We start from the raw sequence: 21,287 nt of genomic DNA, 5'->3' as shown, positions 1-21,287 counted from the left end.
TCGATACCACATAACGCAGTGGAATTAATTCAAACTGATCAAGACTGAAATTTGATTTTGACAAAGATTAAAGTACATACCACTGCACTGGTTATGAATATGGTTTGCTCTGTGTGTGTGTGAGAGTGAGGGGGTATATCTGACTTGACCTATTTAAGTAAAAAAAAAAAGAAGTAGTTTAGTCAATTTAATCCACAGCTATTTCAGTTGCAATCTATATCAACACGTTGTCATTAATTCTCAGCTCAGTGTAACGGCCAGTTAATCCCAGGATTTTTATACAGTCCAGTCAATATTGCGGTAAGCGCTTTGCAATAAATCATAAGTGAGTAATAGCACGATTACGCACGACATGCCGCGCGTAGGCTGTATGCTATAATTTCAGACCACTTGCACAAATAAGAAATAATTGTGGCGTGTCTAGTGAGTGTGCAATGAGTGGGACATTTGAGCTAATGGGAGGCCTTTTGTTTCTATATTTGTAACAGTGACAGGGCTATATTTAGCCCAAGAGCTTGCCAAAAGCATTTGAAGGAAAACCACTCCTCTTTGGAAAAAAAAAATAGGGTTTTCCCCTATCAATTCAGCTGAATATTATACCACTTGGTAACCGCTGTCGGGAGATTTAATGCACATTACACACCTCAAGTGTTTGGTCGCCTTGAGAGAATGATAAATAATCGTAGAACAAACGTAAAATTGATGTTGACAAATGACAATAAGAAAAAGTGTTCGGGGGAAACGGAGGTTAATAGAAGTCAATAATTATCTGAGATTAGAACCTGTCGATTGCTCGAGTGTTTAAGCGGCTAAATGGCATACAAATGCACAGCTCTAAGATAAACCTTGTATACGACGTTGTGGTTATCATTTGGGCTGACGATGCTTTGCAGTTTTCATTTTGAAATTCTAGCTTTCTTCATGTCTTTCTGAATTTATTAAACAATCTCAACCCGATATAAAGTTGCAGTAAATCATTTTCTGAAACAAATTATATAACGATGCGGTCTTGGTAACATTTAAATATAATGCTGACATTTATAATATTGCATCTGTATCAAGAATTTGCACACACACGCATATATATATATATATATATATATATATATATACACACACATACATAATTAATTATATATATTTTGTGAGAGAGAGAGAGAGATAGATTATACTGACACACACACACACACACACTGCTAAAATGCTTGAAAAGAACTTAACATTCTTTACTGAAAAAAATGAACAAGAAAAGATAGCCGCATCCTTCCACTGTGAGTAGTTTAACCTTGTCCTCATATTTTCTTGGCTGTTTTTTTTTTTTTTTTTTTTGAAGGCGTGCCTTCTAACCTGAGGGAAGAAGCATCGTTTTCAGTAGCCCATCAGTTAACAATATCACTTAAATAAAACAGCCTTGCACTGGGCTTGTAATTTAAATGGCCTTACTGAAACAGTGAGCATTAAAGCATCAACCCAGTCAATGAAGCTTTGTTTAAATGTATGTCAGACAGCTTTGGGCTCAAGATAAATGCAAACATACTAAACAGACGTTAAACCAAGTTTATTTTTACACCGCTGTTTAACTTTCTATAGCACAAAAATGTGTCTTTTCAAGCATTAAAGGAATGTTGCTTACAGGGTCATATTTTGCAGTACTCAAAAACTCCAATTTGTTCAGCCTGTTTGTTTTATATTTATTTATTTATTTATTTATCCTGTCGTGTATACAATGTGTGCTTTTCAGTCAATAAGTAAGTAAATAAACAGATGTATGTATGACAAACAGATAAAGTGTAAACCTTGAAAATGTTGACAAAGAACATCGACAAATGCACTCCTTATAATAAAATTGCAAATTTAATTATGGGTGTACTACACATTATGAAATGCATTTTTTTTCTGATGGTTGTTTGGATTTATGTCAGCTTCACGGATGATAGTTATTAACTTCGCTCAAGTAAACGTGAACGTGACTACACTATATATATGTGTGTGTGTGTGTGTGTGTGTGTGTGTGTGTGTGTGTGTGTGTCATTTTAAATAATTGCGTCTGATACTGAATGGCAAGCATTAGATTGAAAGTACCACTCTTAAGCGTAACCACAATGAATAAATGGGTCTAGATCAGTGGCTCTGAAAGGAACAATGCCCACTCCACAAGGTTTCAGTGGTAGCATTTGATAACCAGGGCAGACTGCAATTATCGTATTAGAGATGAGCCCCATCTGTTAGGGCTGGGCAGCCCTCCCCCAACATGATGTCTAGGTAGATGGAATTGTAGCTTCTATAAATGAGTTGGGCAATTAAAATATGCCACCAAAATACCAAATAAATTCACTGGCTCCTCTTTTTCTGCAGACTTTCTAGGACCAGCTGTTGGCTGTAGTTCATACAAGAACATTTTTCTGTATTGTTTTTTTCCCCACCCAAAAAAAAAAATCACAAAGAGAAAAATAAATGTTTTTTTTTTTTCTGAGAAGACCATCACTGCATCACTTGCCTATTCATGATATATAATAAAACGAATGCATCGTTGCTTTTTGTTAAGAAATAAGTATATCTTTTGAAGTGTGGTGTTTTCTCTTTTGCTGCGGTTATCATTTTGTTATTAAATAACAAAAAAAAACTTCGTAACCACTAAAAATAGAGAAACAGCAAGTGAAGACAATCCTAAAGTACTTTCAATGTTTATTGCAAACCTCTCTACTTATTTGCTCAAGAATTCTGGACAAAATCCCAAAATAATTTTGGGGGAGGGGTCAGGGACAACCTGTAAACATCAATTTAATTCAATGAAATAGTTAATACAATAACGCGTTTTGCATCTACATACATTTTCTGAACAGTAAGAATTAGGAAAATATAATGTTTGCCGTTACTGACTGACTGACTGTCTCAGTAATTTACCTGAAAATCACAAATAGGAGGGAGTTATTGTTTATTATCCTACGTTTAGAAAATGCAAACGAATGTTTTATCGAAACATACTGAGGTGCGACGGTTACTTTAAGTATCTTTAGAACTGGAACGAGTGCGCAATGATCAAAGTAAATATACACATAGATTTTCCTTTAACCATAGTTAGGAAAACTAACTACATAACCGTTTGTTTCCGTTATGATCCCTAGATCCATTCTTTTATTTATTATGTTTCAATGAAACTTGTGATTTTGCACCCTCTGTTTGTGAAAGGCTCGTCTGTATGATTTATAGTTACACTGGAATCCGGTTTGACCAGCAATTGAGCTTTCAACACAGTGTAGAAATCACATCTAAAAATGAACAAGAATTTTCTTTGAACTAAAAGAATCACCCACTTTTTGTTCCCAGCTGCTAAACTCGTATGGAGCTCTGTTTGCCCACTCCATTATTGCAGCTTCTTCTAAAACCTGACCCCCCCCCCAAAAAAAAAAACTGCTCAGTACTAACAAAGTTAAATGTTTGGGGGGTGGGTATACAAGGAATCGAACTGCCCTTAAGCGCATTAAACTGCAGATCTATCAGCTTGAAATCCTTCCCCTATTTTTTTCAGCCTACTCACCCACTGCACCTCCAGCTATAACTTTAAATTCCTTGACTAATTTTCCTGCCTGCAAATACCTAGCACCGAACCTCACCCTGTACTGTGTAGATCACAGCTTCTAAGTTCTTGCTCCCCAGACCTGGCAATCATAGCTGTCAACCTTTCATCCCCAGAATGAGAAACCCCTCCATCCCCAATGTGGAACAAATTGGCAAAACGTGGAACATTTACTAATTGGTTACAAACGACTTTAAGTAGGAATCTCACATGATGGTTAAATGTGTAACTTTATGCTTAGAAATGCTTATTTTTACAAATTAATCCTCATCTGGGACATAGCTCTATAACACACATCGTCGCCTTCCTTATACCTTAATTTAAAGCACTAAACCACTAAACCTGCTTATCTCTTTCTAATACCTCACTTTTTTGTACTTAAACTAGTATACCTTCCCCTAATTAGCACAACCATTTATTCTGCATTCACTATTTCTCTGTTAACACTCAGACTTGTGTATCCCCCCTAATACCTTAATCTATTGTATTTCTTAAATTACTCCCACCTGTCTTATACACCACTCTTCTATCTGTAATGCCTCAGTATACGGCTTGTACATTTAATAATGGCAATACAAATTTTATTATACTGACTATTATGCTATGTATTCACTGAAATTGCGTTACAAAATTTGTTACTGTAAACATTGGTTGCATTAAATATGATACCTTGGAGCTTTTCTCCCCGGGCTTTCGCTGATTTTCTCGGTATAAAATGGAGATCAATCAACAAATAAATAAATAAATAAATAATATAAATATTTACTGCGGATATTTGTTAAAAAAATTACTATAAATGAGTGACAAACATTTTCAATACGGAGCAGCCGGAACATCCAATTTTTAAAAATCAAAATGACAAATGTTCCTCATAAAGCACCAATCTTTAAAAAAAATAGTTTTCACTAAAAATTGTATTTAAATAAACGTGTTATATGTTTCCAAAACAATGCGACAACATTAGTATTATCCTTGGAGTATAAATTAAAGCTATTGTATGCCCTTGAAATCAACTTCAGGATGTGGAACAGCTATGTTCCCCCATGCCTCTAAACAGTCTCTAAAGTCTAATTTCACATAATGTCCCTGATTTTACTTCATATTTCTGCCTGTCCTTCCGAAAGTGTTGATTTTGTAGTAAATCATAGAGAATTACTGTCAGTTAGTAATGCGATATATTAAAGATTCATAAGATCTAAAAATGCACACTCACTGAAAACATTTTAAGTGAATTATTTTGGTATTGTCCAGAATTCCAGAATTCTTGAGAAAAAAGTTGGGAAATATGGTTTCCCTCCTCCTCCAAGCCTAGTCCTCCATCCTGTTCTATCCTTCTCATTTCATTTCTGAATCATGGTTAATATAATTGCAATAAAGAATACATAATAACACACAACTCCCCCATTTCTACTTTCACTTTACCCCCTTCCTATTTTCACTTTACCCCCTTCCTATTCGTCAATCTGGCTGCCTTAAACAGCCAAGAAAAACATACTTCACTGTAATGGTTTACCAAGATTAGTAAGCATTGTAAACAATTTTATATATCATCAAAAATGCACACTTTATTCTTTTTCTCTCGCTTTTCTCTGTCTCTCTAGATATGTATACACTTATAGATAGACAGTCAGATAGATAGCTAGATAGATAGATAAGTTGCTCTAAAACACAACTTTTGGAAAAAGTACTGACACAATTCAGTTAAATCGCATATCATCAGAAAAGGAAATATGAAACACATTTCTTATGAAATTCCATATACACTAAACATATCACCATTTTTTCTGTTTTGTAGGGGGCAAGCTCCCCCTCCCCCATTTAAACGTACAAACTCCATAGTGTCACATCTCTGGAGAAAAAGAAAATTGCTCACACATTGAACCTCTGCTACTACAGCAATACAAACTTCTAGATGTGGATATACAACACAACTGTGGGCATTAACAACGTGCAAATACTGATAAGTGCGAATTTAAATTGACAGTGACTTGCTACAGCCTTACGCACATTTTATCAAGTACGATTCAGTTATTGGTATTTTCAGTTAAATGTGCTTTAGCTCAAGTTGTGTGTGTATGCCTGTGGGTTTTATATCAAATGAAATACCCACGTGTGTGTCTGTGTGTGTTCTATCAGATTAATAACAGCTTCATTGGCTTGAACTGCCCAACCTCCTAACCTGCAATCAGCTCTGCCTCTGTTATTCTAGCTATTACCTCCCCAATAAGTGTTTGTTTGTGTCTTTCAGCTTTTCCCGGTTAGGGGTCGCCACAGCAGAACTCCGGTCCGCTAATAATTGGCAGTAGATTTTTACGTACTCTCTTGCCGGGCCTAACGCATAACCTTCAACGAAGGAACGTCCATTCACGTATGTCACTACACAGAAGACGCTCTAACTGAGACTCGAATGGGCAACGTCTAACTGTGAGGGGAACCTCCCCAATAAGTGTCATGCCCTCAAAAACCTAGTACATCACTCAGCCAAAATATCATCTAGATCATCAAGCAAACTATTACTAGAAGTCACCAACAGCTACAATAGCTTTGGAGATGCACTATACAGTAGTTCAGTGGCTTTAAAATGGAACTCTGTCTCTACTAGCATTCAAAACACATCATCCAAAGCCTCCATTAAAGATCGCATCAGGCAGCATCTCAAGCAAAGTTGGCAGTGCCATGACTGCTCCCCAGGCTAATGAACGCTGATAAGGTACACATACTAAACCTAGAGTACCTGATAGGAGTTTTCATGCTTACTCCCAAACACTGGCTACTGTACAGTGTATGTACTGTACCTGTGTACTATGTATGTATTCTACCTATGTGCCAAATTTCAGCTGTACACCAAAAATCTATTATCTTTATTTTTAAATTAATATTTTCTTGTTTGTGCTCTCCACTGTAACTGTTGGTGTGCTGCATGCCACTGTAAAAACATGTCTATTGTAATTTGTGTGTATACTGATCATGTCTAAATATCTAAATGTATCTATAATTTTTCTCTGTGGAGCTTTTCTCCCCGGGCCTCTGCTGAAAAAGGGCCTTTTCGGCTCAGACACCCCGGTTAACAAATATAAAATAAAATAAATAAATACATAAATAAATAAATAAATAAATAACTGTTGTCACCTCTTTCTTTTTTGTACACTCTGTCTCTGGGCAGTCCGAAAACGGTCCATTGGGATGGGTGCTCTACCCTAGTCAAGAAATTGAATAAATGAAATTAGATAAATGAATTCATACATGCGTACCTGCTGCTTAAAGGTAAGTGGGCTGGACCAGAGCCAGACATAGTCTTTCAGAGACTGTAGCTGAGTTTTGTAAAATGCAAACAGAAGTTGGATGTATTTTTCTTCTTAGCTACTAATGTATCTGGATTAATCAGTAAGTATTTTAGCTTTACTTTAAAATATAACTGTGAAAATTATGTTTTAAACGTGCTTTAAGGACAGACATGGCGCTCACCTCAACATGGATAAGTCAGTTGGAATGCGGGACAGTAGTTCTGTAGCTTTGCTCGTCGAAGTTGTTCCAGTTTACTTGTAATCTTTTTTAATTTATAAGAAAGTGGTGAAATGTAATGTTGCTGTAGCAGCCCTCTCAAGCATCAGCAACACATACAGCGGGCGCACTCACAAAGGACTGTGAAATATTACATTTACCCAAAGAATCACACCACCCAACTCATTAACAACTATTCTCTGGTAACACTAGTTGTGTTCCATTTTGCCCTGTGTGCAGTATGACAACGGGTAACATTTTAAAACATAAATTAAGGAGCCTCATATTTATTCTGACTTTGCAGCTGAACCAGGCAGTATGAGTTTCTATAAAAAGACAATTAAAAGGCTGCTACTTTAGTGTTTTTTTTTTCCAAATAGGCAGGTTGTAAATATTATCAGTTAATAGTTTACTAAAAGTAGGAGCTTGTTATGACCCGCTAATCTGGAGGAATTGTTTTCCTCTAACCAAATGGCACAGCATGTACTTTATCAAAAAGCACCCTTTGCATCTTTATGACTTCAGATTATGGAATTACCTGTCAAGTGGTACCTTAGACTAAGAAATGTTATATGTGAACTCCGATAGCCCACACTAACACTAACCAGAGCGCCTCCTCCTCCTCCTCCTCCTCGTTGGAAGGGGGGTGACGCAGTGCCACCAATAGCAACAGCTGCGCACTGAAAAAGTTTCGCTGTTGACTGCTGGAAGCGAATTGAGCAATTATCTAGTTTACATGCTACTCTTGGAAGGTAACGATTGGCAAGATCTTTGCTGCGTTATTGACACAACACGTTTTATTGAGCAGGCCTGCTAGAAATAAGTGGCGATTGCCCTACAGTTATTGCTGAGCCAAGCGAATTGAGATGCGTTGGCACCGGACCACAGAGCTGCCGATGTAAGTCACCCACTTTCCATATCAGTAACACCAAGGAAGGGTGGCGTCTGTGCAAGTAAAGAGACACCACGGAACAAGCCAGAAAATGGACAGCTGTCTCCACCTTACATCAAGCGTCTTGGGAGCGCCGCCATCCAGAGAGAATCGGTGTTCCAGGGGCAACATGATCAGCACTTCTAAACCACTTGCATTTTCCATTGAACGAATAATGGCAAGAACGCCTGAACCAAAGACAGTTTCTGTTCCCAGTTTATTCCAGGGATCCATGACGAAAAGCGACCAAAAACATGCTCTTCACATGAACTCACAAGTGTCATGCATGATTCCATTATTGCCGCTTACCTATGAGGCCGGCCACAAAATGGGCATTGCTGGACACGACCTGAAAAAGAACCACGTGGAGTCCTCATATAACTGTAGTGACTTATTAAGCTGCGCCTTAAGTTACAAAGGAGACTTATCTAACGAAACCCCTCCACTACAACAGTATAAACTCATCAGACCACGAGTGGTCAACCAGTCTTCTTTCCACGCCATGGGAGCTTTATGTTACCTTAACTGTGGAGACACTTCCTATTCCTCTCCAACCAGTATTCTGAACTTCCATCCAGTTGCTTCCTACCTGCTCAGTTCCCCACTGAACCCACACCAGAAAGCATACCTAAATGAAAAAAACAAACTGCTTTTGCCTTCTGTGGACCGTTATACTTCTGAGATTGCTTTTAAAGATGTTTCGCAGACACATCTTCAGCAGTACATGAAGGAAAGCGCACACATCCTCTCTGAGAAATTGGTTTTCAAAAGCACATCAAAGCTTAGTAATGGATCCCCCAGCAACAAACCCAAAGTTTTCACCTGTGAAGTCTGTGGGAAGGCAAGTACTTTATAGATTCATTTATTCTTTGCCAGAGTAGGCCAGAGGTGGGTGAATTTAGTGGTGAAAAGCGCGTCTTGAAATTAAAACTGTGTTTTTATACTAAGAAACATATGTGATGTACTTGTTTTTTGTTTCTGATTTAAGGTGTTTAACGCACATTACAATTTAACCCGACATATGCCAGTGCACACTGGGGCCAGGCCATTTGTTTGCAAGGTTTGTGGCAAAGGGTTCCGTCAAGCAAGCACTCTGTGTCGCCACAAGATAATCCACACTCAGGTAATTATTCGATTATATTGATATTATCACTAAGGTGGCTTCATAAGATTACGGAGAAAATCCAAATAGTTATAACATTAAATACGAGTCTGTTTGCGTTATCTTAATTTTTTTTTATAAAATTTGGATTACTCCTTATTGTTTGATTTAAAAAAAAATCGGACTTTTGTGGAAATAAATGTCACTGACTTACAAAGAAAGTTTTTTTTGGTTAATGCAGGTTCTAAAAAGCGGTCTTTATCTTTATTTTAATTTTCTTTTCCCTCATTTTTTAGGAAAAACCTCACAAATGTAATCAGTGTGGAAAAGCGTTTAACAGAAGTTCCACCCTTAACACTCACACCAGAATTCACGCTGGTTATAAACCTTTTGTATGCGAATTTTGTGGTAAAGGATTTCACCAAAAGGGTAAATTTTATTACACTGTTAATTCTTAGTTTGTGAGCTTTATAGCAATACATCATAAATACGAGTATTTTTTTCTTTCTTTTTTATTAGATTTAGTCAAACGTGGAAATAATGTTACTTCTTTTGGTGCTAATTTGATGTATTAGATGTGTGTGTGTTTTAATATTCCTATTTAAAATATAGTATAACTTGTAATATAATCATTTTCTGGCTGTCAAGTACTTTTGTTTTAATGCTTGAAATGGATTGTTCTGTTGTTTTCGTTGTGTAATTAACGTTGCAGATATGTTCGATATCATACACACTTTGTTTCATGATTGGATTTGCATTTCTGTTTGATTACATTAAGGTATGTTCTTTGAAGTTATTTACTGCAATATATTTGGACCAATTTTCAGGAAATTACAAGAATCATAAATTAACTCACAGTGGGGAGAAGCAGTTCAAATGCAACATATGCAACAAGGCTTTCCATCAGATCTACAACCTCACCTTTCATATGCACACCCACAATGACAAGAAGCCATTCACTTGTCCCACCTGTGGTAAAGGATTTTGTAGGAACTTTGATTTAAAAAAGCACGTCCGGAAGCTGCATGACAACTGTCCAGTAACACAACTGGGAGTTCTGGCATCGAGCAAGGAAGAGCAACAACACAGGCATCGTTAAAAGACAACTCGTCCATTTATCACATTGTTCAGCTCCTTAAGTATTTGCATGCAACCTTTCCCAATGATATGTTCATTGCTATGTGGGGCTAATTATTACCTAGACATTTTGGAAGGAAAGAACCTTTTTTTCATCTCAGGTTTAGGGATGTAAAAAACGAAAACTGGCGTATTTATTTTGGATTTTTCCTCATGGAATGCTGCAAGATTTGAAATTGCTGTCTTGTATATATTTCTTTTGTCGTAATGCAATTTGTCACAAATTTCTCCACATTGTTTACTCTTTTATATCCTATAAATATGCTATAAATATATTATTATCTATATAAAGTATATTAACTGGTCGCATCCATATTTGGAGAAGCACTAATTAGTTGTCCGTTATGAGGAGTGAAAGTTATTTTACAACAATAGGTTTGGTGCAAAATAAATGGTAAGGAAACAGGATTCCATTACTGACTTACATAGCCCAATGAAATTCATTCAGAATAACAATACGGTGCAATTTCGATGAAGATTCCTATACCTTAGTCGAATGTGCTAACCACCTGCTCTTCTCCAAAAGCTTCAAAGGTTTTTTTTTTCTAGTGCGCCTAAAACCAAAAAGAATAAAATAAAACAAGTTTGTTAATTTGCACAGGTGTTGCGAATTTTAGGGCTTGCCTATCTAAGAATATATACAAGAAAACATCCGCTAAGTCTATTTTAACAGGATGTCAGCTGTATTGTTTCAGTCCCCGGCTTAGTAATCGAAGACATTTTTATATACATGCGTTTGTCTTTGGATGTGTTTCATTTTTATTAAAGTCCTTCTCAATCTACAGCTAGACTCAGCTATTGAATCTCGTTGTGGGAGGCATTGTTTGTACTAAATTACCTAGAGGACTTACACTTCACTTTTATCTGCATTTTTTTAATTTAAAAATCAGATTGTACAGTAACATTTTTAGGGCAGTTATAAATATGTATAATTCTTCTGTGAGTTACTTATATCTAAATCAGTAACATCGAAAGCTATAGCTGAAAAAGGGGGTATCAGCTTTTTTCTTGACAACATTTTCTTTGTCAAAAATCGACAAGAACAGTTATTTATATATATATATATATATATATATATATATATATATATATATATATATAAAACGTGTTCCAGTATAATTTAAGAACGCGCAAATAAACGTCAATTGTTGTTGGTAAATGGGGTGTGGAAAATGAAATATTTGCAGAAATATGAAAATAAATCGCTTCCTCCTTTTTGCCATTTTCTATCAGCAGATCAAAAGCAGACTACAAAGCATAATATTCCCGGTCAGTATAACGGTATGTATATCTATGTTGGTAAGTGACGAGTCATAACTCCTAAGGATATGACAAGGAGAATAAACAAGTGGCCAGCTCTGTTAGCAGCGTGTCTATGTTAAGTGGAAAGCTATTCCAGTGGATTTCTGCCGCTACGGAATCTCCTGTCCAGTTTATAGCATCATATTGAACAGAAAGGCAGCAGCCCAGCTAAGGACTGCAAGCCATTTAACAGCTAAACCCGTATAAGAGGGGATTGTAGAGGAAGAGCCTTAGTCCCCAGTATCTCCTCAGACAGATGTCAGTCAGACCTATTCTGACTTTTGTAATCATCGCTTAGTAGGAGAAAAAGTGTCAGCTTTTTTCATTAAGAGAAGGAAGTATTTTTTCCAACCATATGCATGCTTATATTTTTTTCTTTTTTGAGTAGGTTAGTTAACCATACTGAAAAAGAACGCATTTCTGGCATATATAGCACATTTCAGCTGTTGTTACATGGACAAGGATTTATTTCTTTGTGATAGCCTGCATTGTTTTCATGACACCTGTTTAATAAAACATGGCTCAGCATCTTCTACTCAGTCACGGGAGGTGGCAAATAAGGATGCAGCCAGGTATAGTCAGTGTACCTGATTGGGATAAAAGCTTATGTAAATAATCAGCGGAAATCAGGGACACTTTTACAATCATTAGTACTGTTACAGTTTAGAAGCTAAAAGAGTAAGACAATGTGAATTAACGTGCATAGTGTGAAGTAAAAGTCTCTAATTATTGTTATTTATTAAGTGTAGCCCACATTTCTTCCTAAATTGCTAGGTTTGGGGAGACTTTAGGAGGATCAGACCAAAATTTTGAGCCCAAATTGGGACGTTCATGAACATCAAGGACATATGAGAAGTGTGAAATAATTGTTAGCATTTCTCTAAATTGCTGTCTACATTTATTTTTGTATAACTTGCTTATTCGTTAAAAAGACTCTTTCACATTTCTGTAGAACAAAAGCAGAATATAGTGCATGATTTCTTAATTTAGTATGTGTGTAGATGTGCACGTATTACGCGCGCACACACACGTGTATATATATATATATATATATATATATATATATATATATATATATATATATATATATAGTTTTAACTGTAAAGGTGAAAAATCTTACTACAACATATACAAACATATACATTTAGTATGGTGTTATTAAGGTGACAAGCACTGTGCAATATAATGAGTTGAAATTCAATGTGAGGTAAGCAGACCGCCTTAAAACAGTATTACTTTGTGAAAAATTATGAACGTACTTGTTTTAAAAGAAATTAATACTGCCAGGTTGTATGTTGTATACCGCTTGTGACATACTCCACTTAATAATAATAGCAATTATATTTCCTCTTTAAAATACCAGACTGCAAAACATTATATATTAATAAAGTATGTTGTGTGTGTTATATTTTGTATAAAGATGTGTCCACCGATATATATATATATATATATATATATATATATATTTCCTAGAGGGTGCTCGGTCACTAATCGAACCCAGACTGTTGTAAGAGTCCACCGACTTTTGCTCGTTCATCGATGGTCGCTATTTAAACCAACAGGTTTTTAAGTCCATGACATCAGTTAGGGACAGTTTTACGTTCCTGTAGAGAAAAGTGCATCCTCGTTTAACAAAATGAAAGGAAATGTGTAACTAAATTGACAATTAAAGCAGATCAGGTGTTTTGAATTGGGAATTGTCATTTAATCCACTTGCCGATGAAATATATCATCCTAAACATACCTCTCAAGCGTCCAAAATTGTGCATGAAGTCTTTTAGTCTGTTACGCGTGAAAGCTGCATTTTTTGGCAAACAACTGAGGACCTCAGTCACTAAATTACTGACAAATGTTTGACTTTCAAACTGCACATCTTTCATAAAATGTATGCTAAATGCAAGAATGTTATTCAAGCAACTACGTTTATAAGGGGCAGTATTTAATAATCTGTCTCCTGTTTTAGGCTTTTGCCCCCTGTTGTTTTTAGCTTGTCTGGAATTATTAAACAAAGATGGTGAAAAATGAGTCCTGTCACTATTACACTATGCAAAAAGTACATTAGGGTCTGATATCCCAGAAATAAAACCACTTTGGCTAAATATATTTATACAACAGATAGTCGAATTGATTATAGCTACAGTACATACATAAACTGATATAGTTTGCTAGAATTGGGAATTAGAATGTAAGCTATATTATACTATATTATACCATTTCCACATTAACTGTTTAACGATACAAAGAACAAATCTGAAACTAATCTGAATCCACATTTGGCGACAAATTTGTTAAAATGCACAGCCTTTCCAGAGATGACGGGTAGAATTGGAAATCACATCTATAACCTACATGAGAAGCAGTGCTGAAAGGAGCATAACACTCCCGTTGGGATATTAAAAAGACTTTAAATGTGTGCGAATAAGAGGATGATAATTTATTTCTGCAGAAAGGCGTTTCATCCAATCCGAGTCCCCAAGTGAAACTGCTTTTTGCGGTTAATTAGGAGGCAGGTTGGAGCCGTCAGAAAATCATTATAGTCCAGAAGAGGATAATTTGAAAATGGAATGAAGTTCGTGCTGCTCAGTGAGTGTATTTCATCGAGCCGAGAGGCTCTCATTAAAGGCAAGATAAGGAGCCCGACCCCCTCTACAGCACATACACTCAACAGTTAGTGCGCAGCATTAGTGATGGTCCCTTCCCCCACATATATGCAGACATTCAGGCAGAAATATACTGCATCAGGGAAACATATAATGAAGGTATTAGTAGCAGTCCCTAAGCTGTCTGCTGCACCCAAATCAACTTTTGACTCCAGAAATAAATAAGAGACAATACCCTTATCTTGCAAATCCCTGCAAAGTTTACATCTCTGCCTGGACAAAGTAAATGGAAACATTTAACACCAGGACGCACATGTGGATTACCAACAAAGCCCCATGACAAGATGTTAAGTTACCTGTTGACTTTCCCAAATGGTACCCACACCACCCTTTCTGCATTAAGATTTCTGTATTTTCCCTGTCAGGTAAAATTTCTGACTGGTGAATGGACGAGATGAACTGCATTAATGTACTGATGCCATATTTTAAAAGTATACAAAACTTATAAAGGATGATTACAAGGAGCGACCGCATACATAAAGGAAAACAAAGATAAGCACTCATGCCTATTCAGCAAATAACTGAAAATAAAACAAAAATAAATAAAACCGTTTTAATGCATTCAGAAAAATAAAACTCTCATAGCACAAATAAGAGAATATCGTTTTCTTGCTAATAAGTATACGACTCAGTCTCGTCTCACATGTACTTTGTCAAGAACAAAATGATGTCTCGGAGGTTTATACAAGGCTAAAGATTACCAGGGTCTTTATAAACTTGGTCTTGTCGTCCAGCTCATTTGTGTCCCTGTCGATCATGGGCGTTCATTAGGAGGGGTATGTTAGTTAGGAAGAATGTATAAGTTATGGGGGTATGTTAGTTTGGGAATCACTATCTTCCTCTGTCTTTCAGGGTAATTTCCAATTTCCCATCCATTGATCAATGTTATGCTTAAACAGGATTAGGGATAGAGTGTGTGTGTGTGTGTGTGTGTGTGTGTGGGGGGGTGACAAAGAATCAAGGACAGATTTTACATATCCTAGTTATAAACTTAGAAAGTTGCTAGAATAGCATATATTGTATTGGCATGCATTTTCTGAATAATGTGAAGCATGCGACTCAAACATTTCCCATTGTTTAGTGATTTCTATCTTCAATGATTTTCCAGAAAAACACACACTTTACGAGGAGCATACCAAAAGTAAGAGGCAAAAGTGTGGACATGCTGCACAGTTTTGGGACGGTTATGCAATTAAATACTGAGGGCCTGGATTAATCTTAGATACGTTGCTGGTATGTAAATGTAGCCACCTTTGTGTGTCTGTGTGTCTGGAGGGGGGGTGTATCTCTCAATGAATTTGGGACAAATTTTAACAAAATAAGGGACACATCCAGAAATAATCAGGGACAATCAGGGGCGCTTTTAAATATTAGTTCTATTAATCTGAGACATTGACAGAATAAACTAATCTGAATTAATCAACATTTTCTGAAGTAAAAGAAGTCTGCAACTACTTATTTTAAGAAAAACTTACCATATATTCTCTAAAACTCAACTTCTATGAAGTATTAAGATGAACAAAGCTAAAATTTGATTCAAAATCAGTGATGTTCCTGAAAAAATGTGACAGCTGAGATGGAATGTTGCCACATTATTAAGAACTTGGGGAAAATAAGCAGAGTAATCTGAGAAATGGGAAACGCATGGTTCTTAGAGTTTTCAGAATAATGTGGAAGGGTAGTGTCTTCTTTCTCAGCAAGGTCTAAAATAAATGCTCTCTTTGTTATTTAATGTAAACTGGTATGTGCGAAAAGTGACGCATTAATACTATAACTAACTATAGCTGAAAAGCTGAATACCTGCAGTTCTACTATTTTTATTTATTTAAAACATGAGTAAAATAATAGAACTCTAGCTGAAACGCTGTTTGGTTGTTTTATTGAAAGTGTTTAGGAAAAATGGACGGAGCTGTTATTCCAAATACAAATATGTGTTGCTATTTCACAGGTGCAGTCTGAGTGAAGTATTTTACCATGTTACATAATTATACCAGAGCTTGAAAATAGGCATTTGAACTCACACTACAATTTTTTTTTAATTTACTAATGTGATTCCTATACAGCTGTAGAATAAACAGGATACAGTCTGCGTTGACTAGCCTTCCTCCAAATCACACCTCGCAAACGTCCACGTTGCCTCTTATTAAGTGGAACAAATTGGGAAAATGTGGAACACCTACAGAAACTTTAACTCAGCGGTCCCCAGCACGCTCAAATGTGTCATTTTATACATAACAAAACCTTCTGAAGAAGACTTAATGTGGTTCTATATTGCTTATCGTGGATATTGGCTAAACAGTTTCTTTACGATGAATGTGTGAAAGACCCTTTCACTGAAGCAAGGTGGGATGTGGAACTTTTAAGACTCAAAATCAGAAGCCTCATCATTATGTACGTCTGTGTGTTTGAGTGTATGTGGTAAGTGTATGTGTGTGTGGGTGTGTGTGTGTGTGGGGGGGGGGGGTGAGTGCGCGCGCGAGTGTATGTGGTAAGTGCAGGGGCGGCCTTTGTTCAACTGGGGCTCTAGGCAAAACGACTCCACCGTCCGGGTTACCACCTGTCCCACTTTGCGAGGGACAGTCCCTCTTTGGGCAGTTGTGTCCTGACAAAAAATGTAAAACATGGCAAATGTCCTGAGATTTTAGGACAAAATTATTTCCTATATTTTATGTAATAGTTGCATAAAACAGTTATTTTGTATCTAAAATACCTAAATGTTATAAGAAACAGAATAAGCAGCTAAAATGCTACAAGAATAAGCTTTTATTTAGGCAAAAAAGTTAAGTTATGTCCTTTGTACTGACCGTGGGTATGTGTCGGCCTGTAAAATCTGATGTTTGTACCGAAAATGTCCCACTTTGGCCATTTGAAAAGGTGGCAACCCTAACCAGTCCCCCCCCCCCCCACCCCCACCACACACCACCGGATGCCCTCATCCTGGACTGGTCTACCTATATCACCCAGATTACTGGAAAAGTGCCCCTGCTGGAACGGCACCCTAGGCGGTCTATGCCTAAGGCCGGCTATGGGTAACTGTGTGTGTGTGCTGGCCCAGAGGAAGGGAGGGTGTTTAAACTCTTCTACAACTATTGCAGTTTTCAAATCACTTGCATTTTTAATCATTTTTTACTGAAGTCTTCAGAACAGCAAACATGGAGGCACGGCATAACACATAAGGCAGTTGGCCACGATAATTATAATATGATCTTATGATCCTTCAATTAATTAAATAATTATGTCTAGATCTGTTTTTTATACTGCAATATTAACAAACATTAATATGAAACGTACGTCATACCTCTCAACTGTCACTAATTTTCAGGAATGTCTCTTGATTTGGACTCAAGTTTATCTCTGTCCCACTTAATCGTTCCTAAAACTGGTGACTTTTAGAGAAAAGGTAGTGAATTATTACTTCATAAATAGTGACAACAATTAGAATTGTAGACATCTTTTAGTTCAGAAAATGTATATTAAGTTCACATTCTCTTCATCTTAGTACCAACTAATATTTTAAGAGTCCCTGATTATTTTTTTGGATTTGTACCTGATAATACTGATATTTGTACAAATTTGCTGTCGATGTAAAGTTACTGTCATTCATTTAATCTTGTGTGTTTTTAGTCATTTCACTAATGCATACCTCACTGCTGAAACATAGGGTGTAAGAAAAGCCGGCGTTTCAACTGCGTTTTGGACGTCTAGTCTCAAAGAATGTCTGTAGGCACAATACAAAGGGGGGGGGAAACATACGAGAAATGCATTAAGTAGCCCACACAACTTATACTTTAGTGCAGAGGAAAACACACACGTACACACACACAAAGTGCGTCTAATTATTAACACAAATAAATATATACATGCATACGCCAAAAATATGCCGGGACAACCACATTTTTTTCTTTTGAAGTTAGAATGCAGAATGGCATACCTTTAATAATAATAATAATAATAAAAGTCATAAAGTCGTAATACGAAGAATCTGGTCTAAAAATAGGAATGAATGAACGAATGAATCACTTTTAGGGAGCTTGAGATTGAATACTTTAAGTAATAAAACTAAGGTCTCCAGTTCCACTTTCTCACAGGTGGTGGGCTACCCAAGTCATTTGTTGTCAGAAGTCTGTACACAAGGCATTGCATTCAACTGAGGCGTGTTTTCATAGGTTCATAGGTAGGTATTAGGCTATTGGCCCTAGGGCCTATATAAGTCTAGCCAAAAAGGCATCCTGGCTTTCGCCACCCAACAAAATTATTTTCCTGTGCCCCTGTTGAGCAGAGCCACAGAGGTGATCCCCGGGGTGAATTTCCTTTTTCTCATCCAGTCATCAAGATTTTTCTTGAAGAGTGCTAATGAGGAGCTTTGTTTGATATAGATAGCGAGTTTGTTCCAGAGTATGGGAAAGTCTCTGGGACAGGAATCTATCCCTCCGGCATGTTCTGTTTATTGTGGTGACAAGGTTTAGGTCCCTAGAGCATGTAGCTCAGAGGGATTAGGATTTCTTTAAGTGAAGCATGTCCAACAGCTCTGGGTTTGACATAGCTTTGTATGTTAGGCAGAGATCGCCTCTGAGTAGACGATATGCGACTGAGTAAAACTGGAGTTTTTTGAGACGGTCTGCGGAGGGCATCTGTTTGAGGCCAGTAATCCTCATTGTGAAGTATTTCTGCAGCCTTTCCAGTTGTTGTAGATGTCTTGGCAAGCTATATCCCCGCAGCACCTGACCTTAATTTCTGTAAAGTTCAAATGTATCATGGAATAGTTGTGCACAACTTTCAACTGTGGTGTGTAACACTATACACGAACGCCATGAGTAAAAAACTTTGATTTCTACTTTCCTAGTGAGAGAGACCACAGTAATGGTGCAACCCCTTGTATATATATATATATATATATATATATATATATATATATATATATATATATATATATATATATATATATATATATATATATATATATATATATATATATATATATATATATATATATATATATATATATATATATATATATATATATATATATATATATATATATACACACACACACACACACACACACACACACACACATGCACATGAAGTTTATGGACAGTTTATTACTGTATTCTAAGACAAGCACCTATTCTAAAATCATTATATTATATCAACAGAATATTAATATTCAAACAACGAAAGTTGGTTGCATATGGAAAGGGAGAAACATTAAGAAAGCAGAATATCCCAGTGCAGAACACAGAAAATGGGTGTAATAAATGTTACTAGGCAAACACAGTTTTAACACTCAGTATGGTTGATATATCTATATGTATAGCTATATCTATATCAATATATGTGCACTTTGTTTTTGGTGAGCCCACCTACTTATGTATCAAACGAGGATTGCCTGCAAAATCAGATGCAATGCATTTCACTTAAAAATGTCACAGTTTATTCTGCCGAAACAGTTAACAGTAATTATTATCTGAAAAAGTTCCCTCCTCGCAGATTGTCATAAATGCTTTGTGGTTTGATATTAACTCAAAAAATAAATAAATAAATAAATAAATATATATATTATGCCTTTGTGTGGCATTCAACATTTGTTCTATATCAGTATAACATTTACTAATGAAAAGGTGTCTTAAAAATAAATAAATAATAATAATAATAATCATAATACAAACCCATGTCTTCCACTGCCATATCGGCTTGGTAAAACTGAATCCATTATTTATTTAGTAAGGAGACGCCTCAATTACATATTTTAGATCAACAACTACCTGAACTGAACTAGGGGTTTGAATCTAGTACAGGAAGAAAGCTTTTCTGGTAATTTGCATCTGTAATTGATTCATACTTTGCTGAATTCAGAAATATGTCAATACTATGCATACACGTTATCCACCTTCTAGACTGGTGTATATCCCCTTATTCTCTTCTATGTAATAAGTCCTCATTAAAGCAAAAAAAAAGGTGCCCAGTTAGCTGCAGGAGTACATAATAAATTATTCGCCTAGTTACAAAATTCCATGCATACTTTATACAAACTAAAATAAAAATAATCCAGAATCTCAACCTGTCCTTGATAAATAAAAAGATGTGAAGCAAAGTAGTGTAACAGATTATCTATGTTTTGTAGTGTGTAATTCATGATTATTTTGGGCCAAAGTAATTTTTCCAATTATTTTTGTCAGGAATAATGTTTTTTGGGTGTATATTAAATCACCAAATGCTTAAAAAAGTGAACGATGATTGATCGACCCTATGTAAACGAAAGCTTACAGTGTCAAAGTGTCAGAACAGCGATTTTGTTTTCCAAGGGGAAAAAAAATCACTGTTCCAATAAAAAAAAATAAAAATCAATTTCAAACATTACATTAAGTGGGCGGCTTCACCCCCACACCCCCTACTTAAATATACCAATTCTGAGACTGCACTACACTACCAAAAATGGCAAAGAAAGAATTTGCTTTTTAGTTCAGCCTTTTAAGTTCGACCAAGACGCATTCGAAAGAATGTGTCTTCGGTCTTCTAATATAGACCCTGTTTTTTACATGATTATAGAGGAGAGTATTTCACAAGGGTTTTCCTTTATTTAACAACTAATGTGAATAACAGCACTTAACTGTGGACAGGAGGAATCATACCTTTAAAAAGTGCAAACATACAGTGGAACAGTTAAAAACAGTTAAGTACTTAAGTCACACTATCCTCCATTATTAATCCATTTAATTTGAAATTTTTGAGAATAATAAATTCTCATCTGAAAGACAATGCAAACTGCAATGTACTTACTGGGTTTACCTGGACTGACATTTTCTGATCTGGTAGATATACCTAATCAGACAATATTGTAAAATGTGTTCAGAGATGAGTGATACATTCCTATGATTTATATTATCTAGAATAAGTTACTGTGTAAACTACTAATTGCTGATTAAGAGAAGGTCATAAAAAGACTTTTAGACGAAACATTAAACTAGGTTTGAAAACTTCAGCTTTTGATTCTAGTGAAGTGACCATACTGTATCTGAGTAAGCACTCATATTAAAGATAAAATGTCCTGGACAATACAATTTGAAGCAAATAAAC

The 21,287-nt window shown here is 36.1% G+C and overlaps 1 protein-coding gene across 1 annotated transcript; it reads left to right on the top strand.

Annotated features, from left to right (window-relative positions):
- Window positions 1-7,788: 7,788 nt before the first annotated feature.
- FEZF1 (FEZ family zinc finger 1) lies at window positions 7,789-11,255 on the top strand. The gene is made up of 4 exons (XM_044088752.1): window positions 7,789-8,850; window positions 8,998-9,132; window positions 9,408-9,540; window positions 9,939-11,255. Exons 1-4 carry the CDS (start codon window positions 8,062-8,064, stop codon window positions 10,208-10,210), a joined length of 1,329 nt encoding a protein of 442 aa, XP_043944687.1. The 5' UTR covers window positions 7,789-8,061; the 3' UTR covers window positions 10,211-11,255.
- The last annotated feature ends 10,032 nt before the right edge of the window (window positions 11,256-21,287 follow it).

Source organism: Protopterus annectens, chromosome 11.part0, assembly GCF_019279795.1.
Source record: "Protopterus annectens isolate FY-2018-M chromosome 11.part0, PAN1.0, whole genome shotgun sequence".
Taxonomy (NCBI): domain Eukaryota; kingdom Metazoa; phylum Chordata; order Ceratodontiformes; family Protopteridae; genus Protopterus; species Protopterus annectens.
This window is presented reverse-complemented; position numbering and strand designations above follow the sequence as displayed.